Source organism: Rhopalosiphum padi, chromosome 4 (assembly GCF_020882245.1).
Source record: "Rhopalosiphum padi isolate XX-2018 chromosome 4, ASM2088224v1, whole genome shotgun sequence".
Lineage (NCBI taxonomy): Eukaryota > Metazoa > Arthropoda > Insecta > Hemiptera > Aphididae > Rhopalosiphum > Rhopalosiphum padi.
Genome location: NC_083600.1, coordinates 1977316 through 2002705, shown reverse-complemented (window position 1 = coordinate 2002705; position 25390 = coordinate 1977316). Strand labels below are relative to the sequence as shown.

The window sequence follows — 25390 nt, the reverse complement described above, 5'->3', positions numbered from 1 at the left end:
GTAGTGTTGAACGGCGTAATGAATAGACAATATAGGTACATCAATGCATCGAATAATAATAATAATAAATAATAATACATGATTTCTGGTACAATTCAAAAGGTTAGGCTGTTGGACGAATGAAGATTTAAGTTTATTTTATTTTGTGATAATTTAAAACTTTTACATATATTTTATATAAATAATTACATTATTAGAATATTAAAATTTATTTTATACTATTGGTTATTTATAACACAAACATTGCAGCTATGTTATATAATATAAGTTATGTTATTATGAAAACAACAACCGTTTTGTTTATTATTGATATACAACGAAATAGATGTTATTTTGTCATATTTTGATATTTAACTTACCTTATTCGAGCTTACTAAAAATGTTTTGGTTGAACAATATAGTTATATTCGTATAATTACTATATAGTTAATAAAAGCTATCCTTTTTAAACTTTTTAAACAAATGTGTTATTTGCCCATTATTTATCACAAATATTTTACATTGATTGCAGAATCGTCCCTTTTAATATAATATAATGTTTATAATTATAATCAATATAATAACATGAAGAAAATAGAGGATGTTCAATGTTTGTAATGTTTTTGGTAAAAAGTAAAAATTTCGAAAAGATCAATGTTATAGTAATAGCTACTATAAAGAAATTAAGCACTAACTGTTATAAACGACATAGTTAGTTAGACCTTTTTAGTAAATAGTGATTATGAATAATATTTTTGTTATTGCATTATTTATATTGTAATATTTTTAGTAATAAAATAATAATTATTATTATATTATAGTTATTATTATTAGCTAATTAGTATTAACTATTTAGCAGGGATTTATTATTTACTTTATACTTAAATGTGATGTATTATTAAATATTTTATTCATATCACATTTCATAATTTATCTTTTTTTGAATATAATAATATGTGATAATTTATTATCATCACTATTAAAATCAGTGAAAATACGTTGAAAAATTGGATTAATTTAAGTTAGCGGTATACGAGGTTACCTCATGGTAATCGTAATATTAACCACATTGTACCGTACGGGTTGGACCAATCAGAGAATGGCAACATTTCACGACACGGTTTAGTGTTAACTCGGCTTAAGATAACGGTAACCGATTTTAGGTTCCAAAAATATCGGGAAATTACCGGTTTTTACCGAAAAAGGTAAACCTAACCGGATTAAAGTCCGGAATTGAAAATCTTTAACGGATATTATATTATAAGTATAATCTATGTATTTTACTTTGTAAATGATAATAAGAACTGTTAAGCCTAACCAACACCAAGGTATATATATCTATTCACCTTGACCAACAAATTATTTTATTATTAATTATTAGATAAGTATTTATCTGATATTAAATAACATGTCTTGCAAGGTTTTAAATATTAAGTGTGAATAATATTATACATTTTGTGTATCTACTATAAGTTATAATAACAGTAATAGACAATAGTATCAATAATAGCAGTTGACTAAACGAGAATAGATTATACTAAAGATTATAACCAAAAACAACTCAATCAATTGTTTAAAGTTCATTCGTTCAAGTTACTATACATATAAATGTATTTTTGTAAAACGCCTTTCCTGAAGAAAAATGTTGGTTCCACGGTATTCAGGAACGTAAAAGGTAAATTCATTTTATTTGCCTTTAACCTAGTAATATTCTAATCTAATTTTACTTATCGCATCTAACCTTTTTTTCCCTGAAACATATATGTTCCTTTTCGGTATCCCGTTGACGGTTAACGTTAACTTGGGTCGTGTCATTATTTACAGATTATTATTACTGACACCGAGTTACGATAAATTATCACCTAAATTAAACATATATTGTAGATAATATATTATTATTAATAGTCAATAGATGAAAACACTTTTTTATCATAATTTAACCAGCGTCACAGAGTGTACGTATTACGGAAGATATTATATATAAATATATAATAAATTTAATAAATATTATTTTATTTTTCGGTTCTTGTCACTTTGGCATAGATTATTAAGATGATGTATTTTATAAATGATATAAACATATTATAATACCACATTTTCTAAAGAAAAACTTAAATAAATTTCCAATAGTGATTTTAAGTATACTTATATTTTATTGTCAAGTAACAATAAATTTAAATAAATACAATAATAGAAGTATAAAATGGTAATATTTATTACAAGACAGAACAGTAAATATCTATTATTTAAGTGTGTATCTAAATATTCTAAACATAATTATAATATGATCATGACTTTTACTATAAATTATAGCAATTACATTAAAATATATTTCGACCACCTACGAAAACAAAAAATAATATAATTATTTAGATCATTCTCATTAAATGGATTTTATTTTTGTGATTTGAATTTAGATGAATTATATTATCACGGTAATTACATTAGCGTTTAGGATTTATCAATCAGCGATCACAGTATTATACTACTTACTAATGAAGATTTAAAAATATTTGTTTTAACTAACCAAGTCCTTCACATTCCAAATATAAATTAATTCAATTTAGTTCAATATCAAACAAAAGAAATATCCCAACTTTTCAATCCCAAAGTAAATTCTTTATTTTCATCCTCGCCACAAAACACATTCCAGATAACTCACTTACCGTCAGAAAAGTACATGACATATGGGCTAAAATACTCTGCCTGAAATCAAGCTACAGGTTAAACCAATATATAATTCTTTGTAACTATTCTATGTATCATATACTTTTCATTATTGTTTCTAAACACAATATATATATATATACATTTATTATTGTATACGTTGCTATATAAGTTTCAAATTTGATTTAAAGACCTATGAACATTTTAGTTATCATGAAAAATAAAGAATAAGTATTGTAAACTTGGGAATACATATACTGTTGTTAAAGGTATCAAATAAATCAAAATATGTAGTACATTTTATATAATTTGTTAATTCTTAGAAAAATAATGTTTACTGATAGTTAGTATCTATTGATCTATTATACCTAGGTATTACAAAAACTAAGTTTAATATAAAATAAGTACTAATTCCAGCCTTTCAAGTTTCAATACCTGCGATATTATACACACAGGGTTTGCTGCAGTTGATACTTCCAATAAAGATATAACTGTATAAGTAAACTCAAATAGAGTATAATTCGTGCTGATCACTACAACTGCAACTGATGATTTCAAACTGAATTTAAATTAAAGTAATATAATATGATATAATGTTAATGGGCCATCTAAACTATATTCAACTGTTTTAATCTATTTGAAAATGAAATAGCAGTGCTTCGATTAGGCAAATGTAAAAATACAATAATAAGATATTGTATATTATTGTCTATACTCTATAGTAATATGGACAATAAATTATTTTTATCTATATTTTTGAATTCAAATCACCGATACTGTTCGATACATCGAATTACTAAAAATAGAAAATTTTCGGTGGTAAGGATTATAACTAGATAAATAACTCATAGTATAATAAATAAATAACTAATAACTAATAATAGGTAAAATAAATAAAGGTAAACAGTAGATAAAATAATGTTTTCTTTATTATGGACTAAAATACTTATCTACACACAATATTTTTCAATATGTGGGAAAATAGTTTATTAAATAACAAATTTGATGCCTAATAATATTAATAATATTATAAACATATAACTCACCAATTTGTAACTATAATTATTATTAATAATTAACAAAATATATAATAATCACGTTTAGAATGAAAGTTAATATTTATCTATTTTATTTATTTTTTCACTCGAGTTAAACTATGGCTGGCTTCTAGTGTTGTTGTTTTAATAATGAATAAAATATAAAATATGTATTATTTCGTGTTTTTTATTTGCCAATAACGGCAACAATTGAGGTATATTTGAACATTTACTAAAAAACCAATGAGCTATTTAAACTTTTGAAGAAACAAATAAACTATAAACTATTAAGTGATTCGCTACTTCGACCGTGTCATGTACCTATTAAGTTTGATTGTATGCTATAACATATGTACTCGTTTAAAAGTCAAATAAGCTTTTCGAAAATCTACTGAATATCAATTTATAAAATATGATCTATAACCATTTGATTACGAGTTGTCTGTAAATATATTTTTCGGCGCGTTTTTTTTTCTTAATACTTCTTTTAAAACATTTATTAAGAATACATAAAAATCTGTACAAAAATGAACAATTTACAATGAACATATATTTGAATAGAAAATACGAAACAATATTGAAGCCAAATAAAAGAAGTCACTCAGCATTGACAGTTTTGAACAGGATTATTTTAGATTCTAAACGAAGCGTTGAATGTACAAAATGTATGTCTTTATTGTTGATGTACGTTTTTTTTGTGTACACTTTTTTATACATTGTAGAAAAAATGATTCGATCTTCAACTTTGAGTTGGTTTTGGTAGTAAATTGAAATGGGTAGGAGCAGGGGTGGTTAAAAATAAAATTCCTCGCATTTTTTTAATAATTGGGAAATACTGAAAAAAATAAAAACGGCAGAAAACCGGAAGTATTTATACCTATTGATAAAATTTATGTTGTTATTTTGTTGTAAATCAACATTTTATTGATTTTCTGATCCCTTAAGTGAATTATAATTAATCATGATTAATGAAACATGTTATCAATTTTTAGCAATATTTTCGCTGTTATCTATTATTATTATCTACATCGAAACGGTTAACCCGTATGTTCCAAAATTTTTTTATGAATTATGGCTAACGGTTAAGTAATGGGTATTACTGTTACTCATAAGTGTTTTTATGTATATTGTAAAATATACATTTTAATAATAGAAATTGCTAAAAAGCTCTTTTCATACACTAATATTAAGTTCTTTTTATACTAAGAAAATATGCTAAAAGGTATCATTCACAGTTTCACACCACATTACAGTTATTTTACCATTTTTTACTATTAATTCACCTTTAAATTTATTGCAATTTTTTTACATAATTCTCCTTCGCTACTATACCTATATTTATTACCTAATTTTAGTTGGATGATATTATCATGTCTTATTTAATAAATTATCTATGAGCTATATTCACTATTATTATTTTTTATGTATAAAATATTTTTTTTTATCCATAGGTATTTTATACATGTTGTAAATTGATTGCACAATACTACAAAGATGTACATGTTAAGTTAAAATTGAATAATATATTATTTAACCTAAAATATTCCATAGATTGAGTTTCTTAACTATTATAATTTATAAGGACTAACACTTATTTTTTGTTTATATGTATTTATAGAACTTTGATGTATTATGAAAATTTTAATAACATCCTTCTTTAACGGTAGTTACTAGTTAGGTATTTATAAGCACATCAAGGAAAAAAAATGAACATAATAGGTGCATGATAATAATATGTTAATCAATATAACCGTTTGATAAGTTTTCATAATTTCACAAAAAGTTTAGAATATGCTGTCATGTTGTTTTGTAAGAGGGTTGTTTTTAATCTAAATTGTAAGAATACCTATAGAATTTAGTACTTATTAGTTTTTGAAAAATCCACAAAATGTTAACAGTTGATTACATTATAAGAATTCACATACCCAAAAATAAAATTAATTTTTTTAAATTTTTTTATACCTTACAGGTATAAACGAACAATTTGATATAGTATTATAATACGTATTTATGTTTTATTTAGGTGCATATTCAGTCATTACGTGTTATTTTTTAATGGTAGCGAAAAATAAAATTTTCAAAAATATCAATAGGTATTACAATATTATATTTACATTTTATTGAATGTTTAATAGTTTAGCTGACAATCACATCAGATAAGCCCGCATTGAATTAATAATATATTTTACTTTTACTGCATATAACAAACATTAATTATATTATGTTTATGGTATCCCAATTTTATAAGCGGATTAAATCGAATACTGTTTTTAACAAAAATAATGATTGGATTCTTAGCGAGAACTAAAAATATGATTTTTCCAATGTATTTACAACCACGTTTTTTTTAGCGTACCTACTGTATGCTTATTATAATTGGACAGCGATAATCAAATAAATATTTTTCATTACAATGTGAAAGGTAGCTAATATTTGTTGTATAAAAAATGCTCTTATAAAGAAAAATATTGCTCATGGTTAAATTAAATTAAGAGTATGAATTCAATGAAACAATTTTTTATTTGATTCCAGCTAAAGGCTAAACCCATAGACGAAATTTCAATAAAAAACTGAGGGTATTTAAGTTCTTCATTTTCCGGACATAGCGTTGAATCGTTGCTGAATGTGATATTATGAAAACATTTTTAAGGGTACTAATTTTAAAATTAGGGCTGCTAATACACCATAAGCGCTCCCTTAATTGCGCCTATGGCTAAACCTAATACTATATCCATTAAATCTACGAAATTAAAATTTAATACCAATAAAATATAATATGGGTATCTAGTATTCTAGTACCTACTGCTGCACTCGTATTATCATTATGGTACTTGCACATTTAAATATACTCGTAATTGGATAAACGTGTTGATGCCAGGATTGAGAAGTAGACACACCATGCTCTATGTGTCTGTCCTAAGGTCACGATAAAAATCAAGTAATCTGTCAATTTAAATTCAACAGATAAACCATCAAGACTGATTAAAGGCCGTTAGCAATTCCGTCCCAAGATAGTTGGTGTATTGCTTCAATTAAATAAAATCGAGTCATGTTAAGTAATTCTGCGGTAAACACATTATGTCTATAAATAAATTTAGTTTAGATAAGAAGTTCAGGGGTATACAATATATATTCACGTTATTGGGATACAAAAGCATATCCCAGGAGAGCCAGTGAATCGGTGGACTGGCAAGGGGTTAGCCCAAAGCCAAATGATATCTTCCTCGGAATGACATGGATCCAAGATTAGAAGGTCAATTAACATAATGGTATGCGGGAGGACGAGCAAAAAGAAAAGCAGGAATTGAACGGAATATATATATACATATATACCAAGGGGACCTTTTATAATCCACTGAAGCATAAAATACAAAGTGACTATTTAAATTCCTTTATTTTTATTTTAATAATCGTTTATATTGTTACAAATAATATTCTTAACTTTGTTCGGTTATAACATTGCAATAATATAGGATAATAATAATAGTAATAATAGACTTAGGAAGTGTTGTATAGTAGGAATGTGTGAGTGTAATATGTGGTCAGATCGACATAAACATAGACGTTTGGCTGACAAATTTTGGGGAAGTATTCTAAGTATAGGTTCCATCGGGAAACGGTGTTACAATAAATTAATAAATACAAATAATAATAACCGCAGCGATAAATCGAATCTATTAGCACGATATTATTATTAAATTATTAGTATTTCAATTATTAAGCCCTCACGTTCAGATCATTGTCTTCGTCGTCATCGTCGTCTTCGCTCACCTCAACAGTCGCAAGTTTTTCGAAGCCGGCTCGTTGTTTTTTGTTAAATATGTTGCCCAAAGTAAATCCATCAGCAGCATTAAGTGTCCGAGGTTGCCAGCGACTGAAAGCCGCTTCTTTCCGATGAGCTGAAACAATAAAATGGTACGTAATCAATTAAAGTGGCGTCTGAACGTACACATAAACATGTATTGTATTGGTAGGTACATGCTTTTCATGTTTATTGACACTCACGTATAAGGGATGATTATTTTATCACTTTAACAACCATTTTCATAGTAGTATATGTTTTTAAAAACATTTTTTTAGTTTTATATAATTTGAAGTTGTGACATAACAATAGTTTTTGAAAGTAATAAGTAATAACAAATATAAAAATAATAATGATAAAAAAACAATATGACCCGAGTCACATTCGAATTTTGAACGTTAGTTTTAGAAGCTTACAATCTTCAATGTAAGTATAATATATTAGTTAGGTTGGGTACTTATTTTTCCGTATTACGTGCAATTTGAAATTTGCTCACATAAAATATGATAAAATACGGTGGTAAACAATCAATCAAAAGTGTTTATTGGCCATCATCGCATTACCATCAACTAAAACATATCATATTTATACAAAATATACTTAACACTCCAACAACTAAATATACGGTTTACCTAGCTTTGTGATGTTGCCTAAAAAGCTCAAAATCAAAAATACACTAATTTAAAAATTGTATTTAATTAATATAATTCAATCAATTAATAATAAAATATCATTGTTATTATTTGTTAGGACTGTTAGGTGAAGTATAGTAATACATTAATTTTTATATTTTCTGATCCTCATCACTCAAATGATTATGGCTGTACTAAACAAATAAAATGGTTTGGGTATAAATAGGCAAACTTAAATTACGATGAAAAATACTTTTGAAGTTCTTTTTATAGATATAATAAATTCACTGATTCGTCTTTAATTATCTTATACCCACATATACAGTAGTAATAATAATAATATAGCCAAATAGATATACATCATGCAAACTAAATAAAAAATTGTGCAAGTTGTGGAAAAACGGCTAACCAAAAATGTTTTCGATCCTATTAAAAAAAAAAACACTTAAATGACGCCCCTACTACAAATTATTGACATATCATATGTTAAAAGTAAACACACAGTAGGCGGGATGATGTTTTGAAATTTAACATACAACACAACTGGGTAGTAAAACATTTATGTGCGTATTGATTATACAATAGTAATACATCTAATATATAAATGTTGTAGATTTGTAGTATAGAATATACAGCAGTCAATTTCCACACACTACATGTAAATCCAAAGTAATAATCTAAATATAAATGAATCAAATATACATTTTCACATTTTTGATAAAAACCTACGATACTATATAATAAATATATTTAACACATAAAATAACAAATTTAGTTTAAAATTATTATAAATTATATTATTAAAATTTGTAACTTAAAAAAATAAATTTGATTTAGAAACAAAACAATATTATATATTTGCTTACAGAATAATACATATTTTGTAATTGGAGCAAACAAAAATGTAAATTAATATGTAAATAAATAAAACTGATGAAAGGTAAGATTGAAAATACAATAATACTATACTGAATTAAAAATATTATAATTTAATTTAATTTAATAAAATTATAGATTTTGAATTAGGTGTCTCAATAAATATACATTTAATAAAAAAAGAAACACAATATTACTTTCTAATAAAATTCTACACAATTAAGCATTTATTTGAATCATATAAAGTATATTATACATAGAAATTGTATTGAAAACTTATTTTAGTTTCTGTTGTCAAAAATAAATATTCCAAATATTCATATTAAATAAATATAAGAAGCAACGTCATAAAAAAAATCACCAATGAAATAATAAAGGTTAAACTTTTGAACACGGAATTGTGAATTTTTTTTTATTTTTATGAATATTGCAGACATGATGAAAAGCTCTTCCTTTAAAAATAAATTAAGAATAAATTAATAATCTAAGTAAGTATTTCAATGGGATAATAGTCTTAATGTAATTTAAAATGAAACTATTTCATAATACCCATGGTGAATTATTTAAAAGTCATAAAGTTTTTTAACTTAAACAAATATTAGAAAAACAAATTAAAGAAGTTATTATACAAGAATCTTATAAATATAATGATTTGAATAATTTCCAATACACTGAACTTTTTATAGTTGACACATTAACTTTTTAAAACTATATTTTATTCTGTAGTTTCTGACCTTTTTGTAACCTAATATACTATGGTATGAATAGCAATTTGTGTTTAAGATATAGTAGTGATATTAATTTATCAAATATTTTTTACATTTTATGAAACCAAAACAGTTTTTAAAAACAATTTCTAAAAATGCTGTCAATAATTCAAAAATAAATATTATTTTTTAAGTATCAAAATAAAGTTCCATATTATATATATATTTTTAATATGTTTAAATTTAAATTAGATATATTTTTCTATATTTATCTTTAAAGTTTAAATAATAACAAAAATGTGGAAGGATCAAATTTATTGGAAGGAGGAGCTTGGGCAGCTAATTTAGTCCCCTTCTAATCAACCCTCATCTGTGTGACAACTGTAAAAAGTGAAACCATGCCCACGCACATAAATAAGCCAACAAGTATAACTTATAATTTGAATAAATAACAGACTCAATCACCTAACTAACACTGAGTGATCCTTTACTGTAGTTATTACATTCATCTCACTTTTGTCAAAATCAAATTTTATAAAAAAAAAATTCAATTTAATAGATTATAAACATAAAGAATAATAAATTTGAAACATTAAAGAATAATTTAATCACTAAATGTCTAAATCTATTTAAAATTAATGAAAACTATTACCATAATACAATTATTTAATTTATTTCAAACTATTCAAGTTAGAGTACTTACCTATTGATTTAGTCCGTGTGTATATTAAAACAGTTACAAATATAGCAGCAGTGAAAAACAAACCTACAGCAATTATTAACATAATCACTAAAATTTGTTTCCCAGAATTTTCTCTTAAACCAGCACAATCTAGAAAATAAAAACATAATAATAATTAAATGTCTTTTTTAATTATAACTTAAATATTAAAATATTAAATCAATCTTAAATTAAGTAGGCAGTTTTTAAAAATTAATCAGTAGGTATTAATTTACATAGTTATCTATATTTTATTAGTTTTAGATTCAAAACTGTTTTATGTTTAAATGATTTTACTTAAGATCCCATTTTAAGAGAATAATTTATTACGTAACTACTTAACACTTTAACCTAGCTTTTGTTGTTGAGACATTTAATAATCATAAAACAAATTGTTTTTTAGAAGAAAAAAAACTAAATTAAGAAATTAAAAGTCAAAATAAAATATCTACATCATTCACACCAAGTGGTATAGACTTGGTATAAAAAAAATGTAATTTAACAAATCTCTATTGTTTAGTTTAAAAAAAGTGATTTGTTTTCATTATCCAGTGTCATGATAACCTGATTTAGAGTAGTACATTAAAATAGAATTTCTTAAATGTAAAGATAAAATAATAGTTAAAAGAAACATCTTTCAATTAAATTTATAAAAATTAAATTATTAAAAGTATATTTTACTTTATTAATAAATTATAAATTAATATATTTATTTACTGTTAATTCAATTTAATGCCAAATACAAATTATAAACAAAAGGGGTAATAATATTAAGGCGAGTATTAAAATAACCGATCAATAATAATACAATTTAAGAATATAATAAATAATAATAACATAATTCACACATAATATCAAATTATCAAATGATATAATATTATAAAAAAACTCTACTAGTTATAATTAAATAGATCAATTTGGATATCGTTAACTAATCTTGTGGTTCTAAGTACAGAAACATTCATAACAAAGTGTATATTCTGTGAAATTATATATGGAAAAAATAAATAGACCAATATTGAATAGCCTATATTATAATCATTGACCAACCAAAATAAGCATTTAAAATTAGATATATTTACCTAGCTATAAGGCGACTCAATATATTTAAAGTGTTTAGTAACAGCTTGTATAGGTAGCGAATGAAGTTAACATGGATTACTACATTTGTAGTACAATAAATGAGGTAAACAACTTTAGATAGCTTCAAGGAGTTGTATATTATCATAGGAGACACAGGCTAATAAATTATAAATATAATACGTATATTAATTTATTTATAAAAATTAAAAAAAATAAAGAAAATTATGAAACATGAATAAAATAATAAGTGTTATAGTGGAATAATTGTAAACCGCTCATACTAATAAAAAGAGGAACCACAAAATCTGATATCAATCTGTGTGTATAATAAGAAATAAACGTAATATTTTAAAGCGAGTTGATTTTACTGTTTATGTACCTACTTGAATTGAAATATAATTATTTAAGTTTACACAATTGTAAAATGCCTTTGTTTCTATATTTTATGACAATTCAAATACATATAGATAAATTATAGAATCCAAATTGTGTTTAATACTTATTTCCATAACAAAAATAGTACATAGAATATTATGATTTAAACTTGGAGGCAAGTAAAATATGGAAATAGGAATACACTAGTGGCGCCATCTGTCTAGTAAAATACAATTTAAATAAGCAAACAATATTTTACTTGGGGAAGATGAGTAATACACAAAGTAAAAATCAGTAACCAATTTAAATAAAATAAAATAATAGTTTGTTAATAATTAACATCAAAATTCAATGTCCATAAGTTTGTGGCATATCATCAAAAGCTATGCTAATTTTAATAAGGCAGTTTCAAATCTTTGAATTTTTCAATTTTATTTTAATCATGTATAAGTCATACATGATTTGTTAAGTACAATTGTTAATATTGCATAGACTCAAAACCTAAAATATGAAATAATTGTTTTTCATTTATAAAACGTTCATAAGAGTAAAAGGAGAAGCACTAATGTCAATACCGAACTGTGTCAGCAAAAAGAAAAGTAATATTTTAGGAAGTGTGTTTAAATTGTTATTTGTTACCAATAGATGATACTAGTATAATATATTACACATTATTATTATAAAATATGACATTGTATAATAAGTAAATCATAAAATTGTAAAAACTAAAAATTAATTTAAAAGATGCAAAATAAATATGACTATAAGACATTAGTTATTAGTTACCATAAGTAAAAATATGTATCATAATTGATGTTATTTTAAAATAGTCAAATTTAGATTTGTACTTACTTTCTAGCATGTTATATTTGTTCAACATTATGTCATGCAATGAAAAATTAAGTGATTCATCACTTTGGTTAATATATTTGTTTTGAATATCCGAATCTAAAACATAATTAAGTACAATATTGTTAATATTATATCAATAATAAAAAAGAATCATTAAATAAAATTACTATTATTTACCTAACACAAACTTCCGTATATGAGATCTTATAAGTTCCACAACATAAACAGATGTTCCATCTGGGCTTACAGCCATATCATGAGGTCGTGAAAATTCATTATTTTTAGGATGAAATTGTCCAATTACTTCTAATGATGTAGCATTGATCACAATTCCTTGTGATAATGTTTCAGTTACTACATCCATATTTTTATCATTAAGTACATAAAATAGTCCACCTAAAATATATAAGATACTTAAGTGATTAAACATAAAAAAAAAGTATTGTGAGTAGGTATAAAAAATAATATTTTTTAAGTTCAAATTATTTTTTTCAACTTAACACAAATTAACCATTAATAAATTGTACGTACCAGCCATTGGTGAATATGCAACACTAAATAAACGTTGAAATAATTGTGGATTAATTTCTAACTTGAAGGTTCCATTATTGATATTAAAACATAATACTCTGCTATTTTCACGATCAGCAACACATATCAATTCTTTATCTTCAGCCAACGTTAAAACATGTGGAATCCACAATTGGTAAGGAGGCACAAGCATCTCACCTTTAATTATATAAAAATTAATATCATTAAATTAAAGTTAATGAGATTATAATATAAGACTTGATTTTTAGTTTGCAGTACTAATATTTAGTTTATATTAATAAAAAAAAGTAAAGAGATGTAACTGTTTTAGTCCTTTAAATAATTTTAAATATTATGTAGTAAAATAAATAGTAAAATATACTCTGCATAAGGTATTAACAATGAACAATATTTAAACCATAAATAAAATTATAAAATTAATATAATAAAACATTTGAAATAGAAGTTTTAATATTTGATTAAGTATTTATATAATCATCTATACTTTTTTATTATTTTATTTATTGTGAGGATTAACTTATCATAATAATTATTTATAAATAAAACTAATAGATACTAGGATAAATATTGTAGCAATAATATTTTAGTGCTACATTTTTTAAAAATTTGTAATTTAAGTAAATAGGCTGCATTTGTTTATAATATGTTACCATTTTTTATCAACCTGTGACTAAAGTGGATCGGCCCCATTGTAACAGTACTTGTCCTTCAGCAGAATATTTAATAATACGCGAGTTACAATATCCATCTGCTACGAAGAATTCACCACTAGTTGTTACAGCTACCGATGTAGGTTTGCAAAATTGGTTTGAGTCTGTCCCTGGTTCAAATGCAGTACCAAAAGTCATCAATACATTTCCAGAGCTAGGGTCAAATTTGAATACTTGATGAAGAGCAACATCAGTCAACCAAACGTTATTTTCATGATCAACAGTAATACCATGAGGCATATAAAATCTGTAAAAAAATAATGTAAAAACCATTTTCATTATATTATTATAATTATATACATCATTATTTTTAAATTTTTTATTATACCTGTGACTACCCCATCTTTTAATTACTGAACCGTTTTTCGGATCCAGTACAACAACTACCTGTTCAGAAATTGGTCCTTTATTTTTCTCTCTGAACACATTGTTTTGAAAAAATGTAGTTTGATTCCATTCTCGATCGCCCCTATGAAATATGTATACCAAATTGTCTTTGCTTATGGAAACACCAGAAATTTGCCCAATACTGTTATCAATTTTATGTGGAAAAGGCCATTCAGAAGATTCATGCAAATCTGTCAAAAATCAAAAATTTTAAACAAAATAAATAATACAATTCTGGGGACTATATATGTTGAATAGATATGCATAGAGAAATTTACATTTGTTTGTATGAAGTATGGCATTTAATATATTATCTACTAGTTATTAGATTATAATTTTGTAAAATTCATATTTTATTTATTGTTTAATTTAAGGCATTTAATATTAATATTTACAATATACTTGAACAATTACTTTGAATAATAACAAATAATAATTCCAATCACCCCATTTTTATAAATCATAGTGTTCTTAATTAAAATAAATTTAATATTTAACAATGATTTATAACAATTTTATAGTAGTCACCAAAGTACCTAATCTTGTATTCTCTCAGCATGTATATCTGGTAGAATATTTATTCCTAAAATAATTAGGTACATAATGTACTTACGAAATTGGTGAGATACATCGGCATTTGAATTATCAGTAATATCTAGACTATTCTCCACTTGATTCTGACCATAGAGCTAAAAATAAAAGCAGAATAATATGTTATAAAGTATAAAATAAAATAGAAAAAATATAACTGTCTTCTTTAGTATTATACATGTCTTTAATTATTATAGATAAGATATATTATTCTGGATTTATCTAAGGCCAGAAATATAGTTACAATATAAATTAAAATTGCAGTTGTTTTTGAATATTATTATAAATGATATTATAAAAATGTTAATACAAAAATACTCTAAGAGGTATACCCTATTTAGGATAGCCAATATTGTGTACATAGTATCATAAACAGTAAAGAAAAACTATAGATACCGATATAAATCCACCATATTGAGCAAATCAAATAAATTATGAATGGATACATGAACTGATTTTGACAAAGGATATAGGTACTAGTATGATACTAAAAAAAATTTGTAGATATCTAAAGATAGTTCTGCAATGTAACAGATGTTATCTACAATAGTTGTATTACACTGTGATTATTAGATAAACAAAATAATTATTGGTTGGTGCGGCTAATAAGTTATTATGATATTTAACTTTCAACAATAAACTTAACTCAATTTAACTTTCTTTTTAGTTTAAAAGAAGTGTAAACAATTGCAGTTTTTGCTTATAAGTTAAAATTTGAAATGTTATATACTTTCCAATTCACACAATGTTAAAACATGTAAATAATTAGAAGGTTTCACCCAGACCTGAACATTGATTTTTACACGATAGCCAAAATAACATGGCAGTGGTCGTTGGCTTATGAACAGCACCAACTACAAGTCTCCTACACTTATCCACCTAATACCTCCACCACACAATAACATTGAAATATATTTGGTAGGTACGTAATACAACCGTGCGTCCATAGACGGCAGAGTACCGTCAACATCACGAAGAGCACTCTCACAGTCTCACCTGGTCGGTGACCATCTGCTGAAACTGAACCGACGTCTGTTGCGACTGGTCGTCAATCGCCAGTTGCTGGTCGTCGGTTGACAGGGGCTGGTAGTCCGTACCGGTCAACAGCAAACCGGCGTTGGCGGTCTGTAGGCAAAAGGAACCGCATACGACCAGTGCGGTCAAGGCGAAGGTGACCGACATGGTTGTCACTCACCACGACGTCGACGACGGGCACAGAAGCATCACCGTCGGAACGGCTTCCGGGCTGAATGGATCCGGAACGCGCGCAGAATGACAGTTTCCGGCGACGGATGCGCGCAACAGCAGCTGCCCGTAGTCTGTGGTGCTCGAACTCGACAGCAACAGATCAACAAGTCTGCCGTTATCATGATAGTGGGCGGACGGTGGTTTATCTCAGCGGATCAATAACAACGTTACCGCAGATTAAAATATATAATAATATTATGTGTACGAGTGTGTATAGATATATGTTTATAATCTTACGGTCCCCGTCCCAAGCGCCATCTGCCCGGTGGGGCGCGCTTTTGGACACCCGTTCGGTTCGTGGTTGGCCGGGGCCGCGCACGGATAGCGCCGTTGAAACGGTTTTGCGTCGCCGACGATGACCCGCTAAAATCGCAATTTTTTAGGACAGTTTTCCTAAAAGTCTCAAACAAATTTATTTCGCGTACGACATTAATAATAATAATGCTCGTTTCCAGACCACACGTTTTTATAATATAATATAAAACCAAATAGGTAGTCTAAAAATGTCCTATAATAACTAGGTAATAGTTAGGTACATACATGCTATATTTAGCACAACCCATTGAGTAAACAGAGTACAGACCATAGTCTATACTTTGTGATGATAAAAAAATTGTAACGAAATATAAATATTATATGAAACATAAATAACTAATAAGTATAAATTATAATAATATAGTAAAACGGTAGAAGGTAGAATAATACACGACGTGGAATTGTAATGGAGGCCTCTATCTCCACTAACCATTAACCTATTGAAAGTATGAAAATTTCCTGATGAATAATGCTATGATTAAACACTGAATGGGACATATGGGCTACATTGTGGTCGTATCCGGTGTTGCTACTTTATTTTTGGGAATTTTAATTTTTTTTTTTTAAATATATAAGTAGGTATTACGCCGCAATAAATTACTTTTAAATCAAAATATTTTTTGAACCCGCAGAGAATTTTTTGAACTCGTATCTGTATATATTATCCGTTCGGTTGCGTACGAGTTGATTCCCGGGTACCTGTTTACTTACGCGTTACGCCGATACCGTTGAGTTGATTCCCGAGTCATTATTTATTTATTTTAATGTTTAGTCAAATATTCAGCCTATATTAATGTAATTCAAGGACACCACAAGGAGGTTGGCTAACAAGTTTCTCAAAAATATTGTTCTTTTTAGTTTTTTCATATTTTTAAAATCATTTAATTTAATATTTATCAATTATTTATTGTATTATATTATAATTTATTATTTATTAAAAAAAAATACTAAATAGTACCTAGGTAGAAATGCAAAACACATTGTTTCTAAAAACTGTTATCTGGTAATGAGATAACCAGTATACCGTGACATCACTTCTATCAAAAAATCTGTTTTTCACAGTTTTTTTTATGGGTTTTCTAGTCCCATTGCTCTTGCATTTAATATATATATGTTTTTGACTGCACTTGTAACAGCTCGCACATACCTCTTAATGACCAAGGAATCAACTCGTAGATAATTATTATAATGACCCGGGAATCAATTAATACATAAAGTAACTTATAAGTCTCGGGAATCAATAACTCACTTACTGCGATACGTTCATATCACCGTACTAAAACTAATAGGTACTCAGTACTTATTGTTGTATTAGTTATTTAAATGTGGGATGCGCAAATGATCAACAATTTTTTTTACTTGGGGGATTAATGAATTTAAAATTAAAAAAATCAAAAAGTAGATATTTTAATCTATGATAATAGATATATTATTCGAATTATTCGTGCATAGATATGTGTTTAATACGCGTAGTGTTCATGGAAGGGTGAAACGAAATTTATAACACGCATAAAAAAGATTTATACACAGGTACACACTTCATACATTTTGGTGATCGAAATAATCTAAAGCAATAAAGTATGAATAGTAACGATTACGGAAATAAATAACAATATTTCACACGACAGATATTGATACTGTGACACTGTGTGCATGATAAGCGGTATAGCGGATACAGCCATGAATTCACTCAAATTCATCGACGGCTGTAAATAGTGGTGTGAATTCATTCCAATTTAATGGTGAGTATTGGTATGCGCTCATAGACAAGTATATAATATCATATTAATATCTACATATGTGTGCGCTAAACTTGCGTCAACTATAATTTTGCAGCGATGGTAAGGTAAATATACAATAGTATATTAGCGTCCTTAAAAATAGTTCGTATAGTGATACCTATTCATTAGTCATTTTATATGGGGGCCTGAGACTTTTTTCGAGAGAGATTTTATATTATATACATAATATTTTCGATTATAATATTTTATAATAAACATCGTAATTATAGCGTTCACTTAATTTTGAAAAATTAATTTAGGTTTTTATTATTATAAATTTTTAATTATTATGAGCCATAGTAAGTTATATATAAGATAAAATAGAAAACATGATTTTTAGATGCTCTATGATCCGCGATCCATGATTGTGATGATCAAACAATTTTGATTGATATTTATAAGTGTGGAATAAAGGGGGGGATAGGACTAGGGCGTGAAAAATTCAAAATACATTTGTGAAAACATACAGTACTGAATGTATAAATATTTTAGTAAGGATTTTAAACATCAGAAAAATGTATTAAATATTTTATTTTTATTGGATAAAGGTAACTTATTATAACGTTAATTAAGCAATCGAAATATACTAGAAATCTTTTAAACCGTCGTAGCCTCGAAGGTATATTATAAAAAATGTATAAAATATAATTGTTATACAATGTTTTATTATATATATACCTATATTTTTCTTTTGTATAGTTTGTCATAAGTTGTTTAAAGGTAGATTTTTTTTAAGAAAATCGTATCAAAATAGTATCTTATCGGATTACATTATTACAATATAGTACATACCTATTATATTATTCTCGTTCAGTATCTATGTATTCAATTATTTTTAAATAATATTTATTGTGGCATAGTATAATATATTAATATACATCAAACAGCACCCTAATTACTTATTATTCACAAATGTTTTCAAATACATAGTTAGATTTTCGTAATTTCTTTATCCATTTAAATGTTAAATCAATTAATTTATATTACCTAATTAAACTTCACAGAAAAGTTAAAGAACTCTAGATATTTTATAATTTAATTAAACTCTTGAATTTCAGTTTTCAAATGAATGATTTTTGAGTTCGTTTCACTATTGCGTAAAATAAAGAACATTATTTTATTAATAATATTGTAAGTTTTATTAGGTCATAAAAACCATTTATTATATAGGAAGATGTAAAAATATATTCAATGATATAATATTATTAAAATACTTTGTACAAAAAGTATAAAATTTCGAAAATTAAATAATTTTAAGAATTTCAAAATATAGGCAACCTACACACTTACGCGTTTTAATATTATTATTATATTTTACACGATGTCAACATGTGTTTATAAATGAAGAGGATTTTGAAATGAGCGTGCTTTCGTAATAAATGATATCGGTAACTATAATGCAACATCATGTGTTCGCTAAGGCTTTTGGGGTGAATATCAGGAAAACAGAAGCCTTGTTTATTGGCCGAATGACAATAATCACTGTACTTAACCGATCGTCAAATAACATTAGCATAATAATTCAGTTAAAAGGAAAACTTTACTCAATTATACCGTTAAAAATAACGATTGTGCCTACAGTAACTGCAAGTACAGCAAGTCTATGTTAGTGTCCTATAATTCTGTAAATACGTGTACATTTGTGTGAAATGCGACAATTTACCGTGGACCGTTTTTCTAATGGCAACTCACGAGAAGTTTTCAAAGCCGCATACAAATTAAACAGATCCAACCAACCATAAGTCCGTTTGACGTTATCCCTTAAATGCTTCACAAAACTCTTGCATTTTTAAATCTTTTAAAAAAAATGAAAATGATCTTTGTATTAAATCTCAACGTTATAACAAGCGTACTAGTTTTACTATAAATTAATTTCCACAAATAATAATAAACTTATATAAAAAAAAACTAATTGCAAATGCAAATTGCTCAGATTTGTCGCTTGCATTCCGATTGTATAATCTATATACAATGATTTCCATAATCCGTATTAGTCAATATATCTATTATATTATATTATATGGTACACGGGTAACAGTAATTCATATTACCTATATCAATATACATACTCGGGATAGTTATTAGTTAACTACTTACTTTCAATTGATGGCATTAGTGTTCAAAATAACTATGATATTATCATAATAATATAACTTAATATCAGAGATTTTATGACATAAAAAAACTTGTATAATAATATTATAACTAGCGAATACCTATAATGTATGTTTAATCATTATTTAGTATAATATTAAATAAAATGGTTTGTATAATATACGAATATCAAAAAATAATAATAATAATAATAATATAAATATTTAAAATATTCTATTAATAATAAAATAATATCATTATTCAACAATTTCATATTCGCTTAATTTTTAGACCGTAATCGAATACAGGTCAGATATCGACAAACAGTATATTAATAAATCGTTGTCCATACCCTAATCAACATAGGCTATCTACTATCCATCTATACACATTATACATGCATTATAAAATGTATTGTTCTATCGTTATACAATTATATCTAACTATCATGAAAAGCCGAGTCAAAATAGTCAAAAAACTAATGTAAACTAATTAATTCATATTATGGTTATCTATTCAAGCACTGGACATATAGAATATTTTAATAACTAAAATGGCTTTACGAATTTAATAATTCAAATTTAGTACTATAATTTCCACAGTGTACATTAAAAAAAGTTCCTTATGATTAAAACACTATAACTTTTTCAGAATTTTAAAATAATATATAGGTAAAATAACTATATGAATTATAATATATACAATTGAGGTAGATTAGGTTATAATATTTTTATCATTGTACGACAATTTGTTTCGTTATTACTTATTTACATGCCATATGTAGTGTTTTAAAAGTATATCAAGTATCTATCAAAAACTTTTGAATTTATTATGTTTTCGTGTCATTCATAATAATATTATTGAAACGAGAAATTACTATAACGCGTATAGCGATTCAAAGCATTTTAATATTTAATATTTTTTAAAAATTTGAGAACATATTCTAGAATTCGAGAAAACTCCGTTAAAATATAATATCTTTTCAAACATTTTAACACGTAGAATAATGTTAAAATGTCATCAACTTTTATATTATTTCATATTTTAGATGAACGGAAATTAAAACGCTCACAGCTAAACCCGAGGAGACATCATACTAAAGATATATTTTTGTTTATAAATAATTTGTATATTAAGTAGAATTTTCATTTTTCAGCAAATTTCTAGTTATTTTAGACGGAGATGCCCAATTTTGGTCCAAATTCGGGCAGCCCTATTGCATCCAAATATTAGTACCTATCCCGTTTGTGTCCAAATACACATCAGTTCCAAAATATAACGTATCTACGTTTAAACAAAAAGGTATAATTCAAATTTAATATATAATTGAAATTTTTTACACATTATTATACAATTATTAACTTTTAGTTAAAAAAATTATTAATACATTTTAACTCATAAATGTATAATTAGTATAATATTTTTAAATATATTTTTTATGGATTAAATCAATAATATATTATTTAAATTCCCAGAAACATACATTCATTTTAACAATATTTCGTCAAGAACAAAAAACAAAAACAAAATATTTCTATAATGAACATGTATATACTCCTATAGGAAAATAATTAATAAACTAAAATCGAGTTATAACAAAAGGCTATTTCATCAGGTTTTAATAAATGAACAAAAGAATCTCAAGTTAATTTTGGGTACATGTAAATTCTAACCAAAATTAGTGTGTAAAAAAGGAGTGATTTTACTCAGCTCGGCAGTGTATGTCAATTAAGTCAATTGTTAACCCGGCTTTGATCATACTGTTTGAAAAATAAAACTGCGTTTTTTTAAACTATTTTAGAGTTAACTAATAAATTACATGTTTGAAATTAATTTTTTAATAGTAATCATTTTTATCAATTTCTAATTTTAAAATTACCCCCATCTACTCAATTACTCAATTTTTCTACCTAAATACTTAATTATTTTGTTCAATTTAAGATTATTATTCTCTATGAACGATATATTATAGAAAGTTATAACTATAACGATATATATTTATAAATAACATTATAGTTATATAAATATATTATAATAATATTAAAAAAATAATAATTAATGTGTATTTATAGTTGTTTTTGTGTTTAGAAAATTTTCAATTTCTCACCTATCATCTTTTTGATTATCCGTCAAGGTTTTAATCTCAAGACTGACGGTTAATCGATGTGCTACTGTACTAGGAAATAAAAATTAGGTTTGGAAAGAAGACTTTCTATTATAATATTTAATAGTATATTTTGTATATTTTGTATATGGTGCTCCGAAGAGCAGATTTTCCCTGTAATTTTTTTTATATCCAATCTGTTCTTTAAATCGAAGTGGCACATGCATATAATAATAAAGGTAAAATAAAATAATAATTCTGCCCCCTTCAGAAAAAGTATAAAAATGTAAGTTTCGCTACCCAACAGTAATGCATAAAACACAAGGGCGTCGTTTGTTTTACACATAACCTTTGAGATGAGTGTTGGAGATTACCCACGTTAACCTTTAGACCAGACCCTTCGGTTGCAAACTATTATAAATATAACTATATAATATGAAGTTCTGAGACCACTAGATATCAGATACTTGAGATACTACTACTATACATACTACGTATATACGAGTATATATATATATTATTATCCATGTATATTTAGTGTATGAGTGTATCCATTATTAAAATTTACAAGTTATACTTAAGTTCAAACCACACAAACCTTGAAAATGCTATAAACTGTTTTCTTTAAATTTTATTATAGTAACTGAAGTATAAAGTCATCAATAATAAAAGCTGTTGTTTTATTATGTTATACAATGTTTCATTGGCTCATTGAAATAAACATTTACTCCGATAGATATTAATGGTTTTAATATAACATTAGTTATAATAAATATTACGATAAATTTGAAACTTGAGTAGTCATAAAACAACATTATTAATACTAGTGATGGTAAAAATAATAATTATAATTACTTTTAACGTATCGAGCGTATAATTAATAAATAATAATGCTGTGTTATTATGTTTATCTAGGTATTTTAATTTCCCATTACAACTATAAGCAAAAATAATATATCTAAGGCCAATGATGTTGTCTTGTCCTGAAACATGTAAGTGATACTAATTACATTATACTAACTATACGACCGTCAAGACCAGAAATGAGTAACAAGTGACCTAACCTGAAACACATTTGTTCTATATAACAAAGCATAATAATAATAATAATAACAACAACAACAACAACAACTACAACAATACTGCAACAGCTGATATACCTATATATATCATATTATATAGGTAAATACAGTCACGTATAATTTATATTCTGCATGCAATTGGTGAAATTATTAATTATTATTATGGAATGCGGTATTATGTATTACATATTATAATATTGTTTGTATTTTATGTATCTATTAATATTTGGTACAAGACAGTGCGAGTATACCTTATTACTTTCTGCATAATAATGTAGGTAGTTTTTTTCTTTTGTTAAATATGTACAGCCGTACAGATAATAGAAAAGATGAAAGACTAGAGGATCACGGATAAATGACAAACACCCGGGGAAAAATTTTACTGTGGCCACAAATTAAGTCACATAAATTTAAAATAGGTATGTTCTATACATTTTATAACTTAATATAATACTATATAAACTAAATAAACACAGATTTATAATATATATATCTGTGACTACTGACTATAAACATCAAATAATTTTACATCGTAGAATGTAGATTTTACAGTAGGTACCTATTTAATCATTTTAATCTATATAATTGTTAATAGGTAAGTACTGTTTAAGTAGTTCCCTTAACCATAAGACTCTTGTTGTCAGTACCACAGTATATTGATTGAACCCTATATTGGTAGTTACTTCCTAAATTAATCCAATTAATGCCGCTGCTGGTGAATTTCTGAACGTTTAATATTGTCATTATAAGTAGGTAATATATTATTATGGTATATTACTCATACCTATTAGTAGAGTTAATAAATTAATATAACATATGAAGGCAAGATTGTTTAACGTTAACTTTAGCCAATAAAATAAAATAAAAAAGTTACGATGGTGTTTCGATTTTATTTTATAACTTTGATTTTGAACTAGGTATTAGACACACAGAAACTACGGAATATGATGGCTTATATGGCATTATGGCTAAAATATCCAAAAATATTATGTTAAGTCACAATCACACAATTAATTATTTTATTTCATAGCATTATTTTATGACTTGAAAGTCAAAATTCTACAAAATACACAATAATTTACTTTGAATCGCATTCCTATCATCAACAACCATTCACCATGCTTTTATTCAAACAATACAATATGATAATAATATTATTACATCAATATGCTTACTTATATTTATTCTTTTTTAAAGTTGTTAAATTTAATTTATTTATGTTTTCTACACATTACTGTATTATATTATAGTACGTCGATTAGTGTGACGTAAAGGTTACACTTGAAGTATTTCTACGTTTTTGAGGAAAAAATCAAAACAAAATCTAATCGCTATGAATTAAATATTAATGATATAAAATTTTAAAAGATATTTTTGATTAGTTAAAGCTAAATAAGTATAATAAGCAATATGATTAAAACAATATTATATTTATACGAAAATTGTTTTTCTCTTTTTATGATCTTTGTTTTTTTATTATATGATATGTACTGCATATTATGTAGTAGAACCCACAGTGATTCATTAAAAATACTCACTCCGATTTTCTTTTAATAATGCATATTTTATTTAAATTGTATTATGGAATTTTTAAGTATACTTTAAGACCATAATATTATCAAATATTTAGATTTTAAAAACTGTTTATGTGTCCTGTGACGATATCCACTTCTTATTTTTTTAAATGAGAATCATCCCATTTTTCCTAAGAACTAGATAATTTGAAAACTTTGAAAATTGAATAAAACATTTTTCAAAATTTTTGCCGTATTAAGAACTTACCTTTCTGCATAAT

General features: G+C 25.6%; 1 protein-coding gene across 1 annotated transcript; it reads right to left on the bottom strand.

Moving 5' to 3' along the window:
* Positions 1-7058: 7058 nt before the first annotated feature.
* Positions 7059-16396, bottom strand: LOC132929752 (peptidyl-alpha-hydroxyglycine alpha-amidating lyase 1-like). The gene is made up of 9 exons (XM_060995307.1): positions 15968-16396; positions 14994-15069; positions 14322-14571; positions 13948-14240; positions 13263-13460; positions 12909-13127; positions 12732-12827; positions 10404-10532; positions 7059-7582 (listed from the first exon to the last, which is right to left on the bottom strand). The coding sequence occupies exons 1-9, from the start codon at positions 16151-16153 to the stop codon at positions 7401-7403; spliced, it is 1629 nt and encodes a 542-aa protein (XP_060851290.1). The 5' UTR covers positions 16154-16396; the 3' UTR covers positions 7059-7400.
* Positions 16397-25390: the final 8994 nt, after the last annotated feature.

What these genes read in the sequence shown, in the direction of transcription:
- LOC132929752 (XM_060995307.1), bottom strand. Translation starts at nt 16,153, where the DNA reads ATGTCGGTCACCTTCGCCTTGACCGCACTGGTCGTATGCGGTTCCTTT. An exon ending in AGCAGATGGTCACCGACCAG is followed by an intron (nt 15,070 to 15,967) that starts GTGAGACTGTGA and finishes TTTTATTTTTAG; the next exon opens with CTCTATGGTCAGAATCAAGT. An exon ending in TATACGGAAGTTTGTGTTAG is followed by an intron (nt 12,828 to 12,908) that starts GTAAATAATAGT and finishes ATTATGTTTTAG; the next exon opens with ATTCGGATATTCAAAACAAA.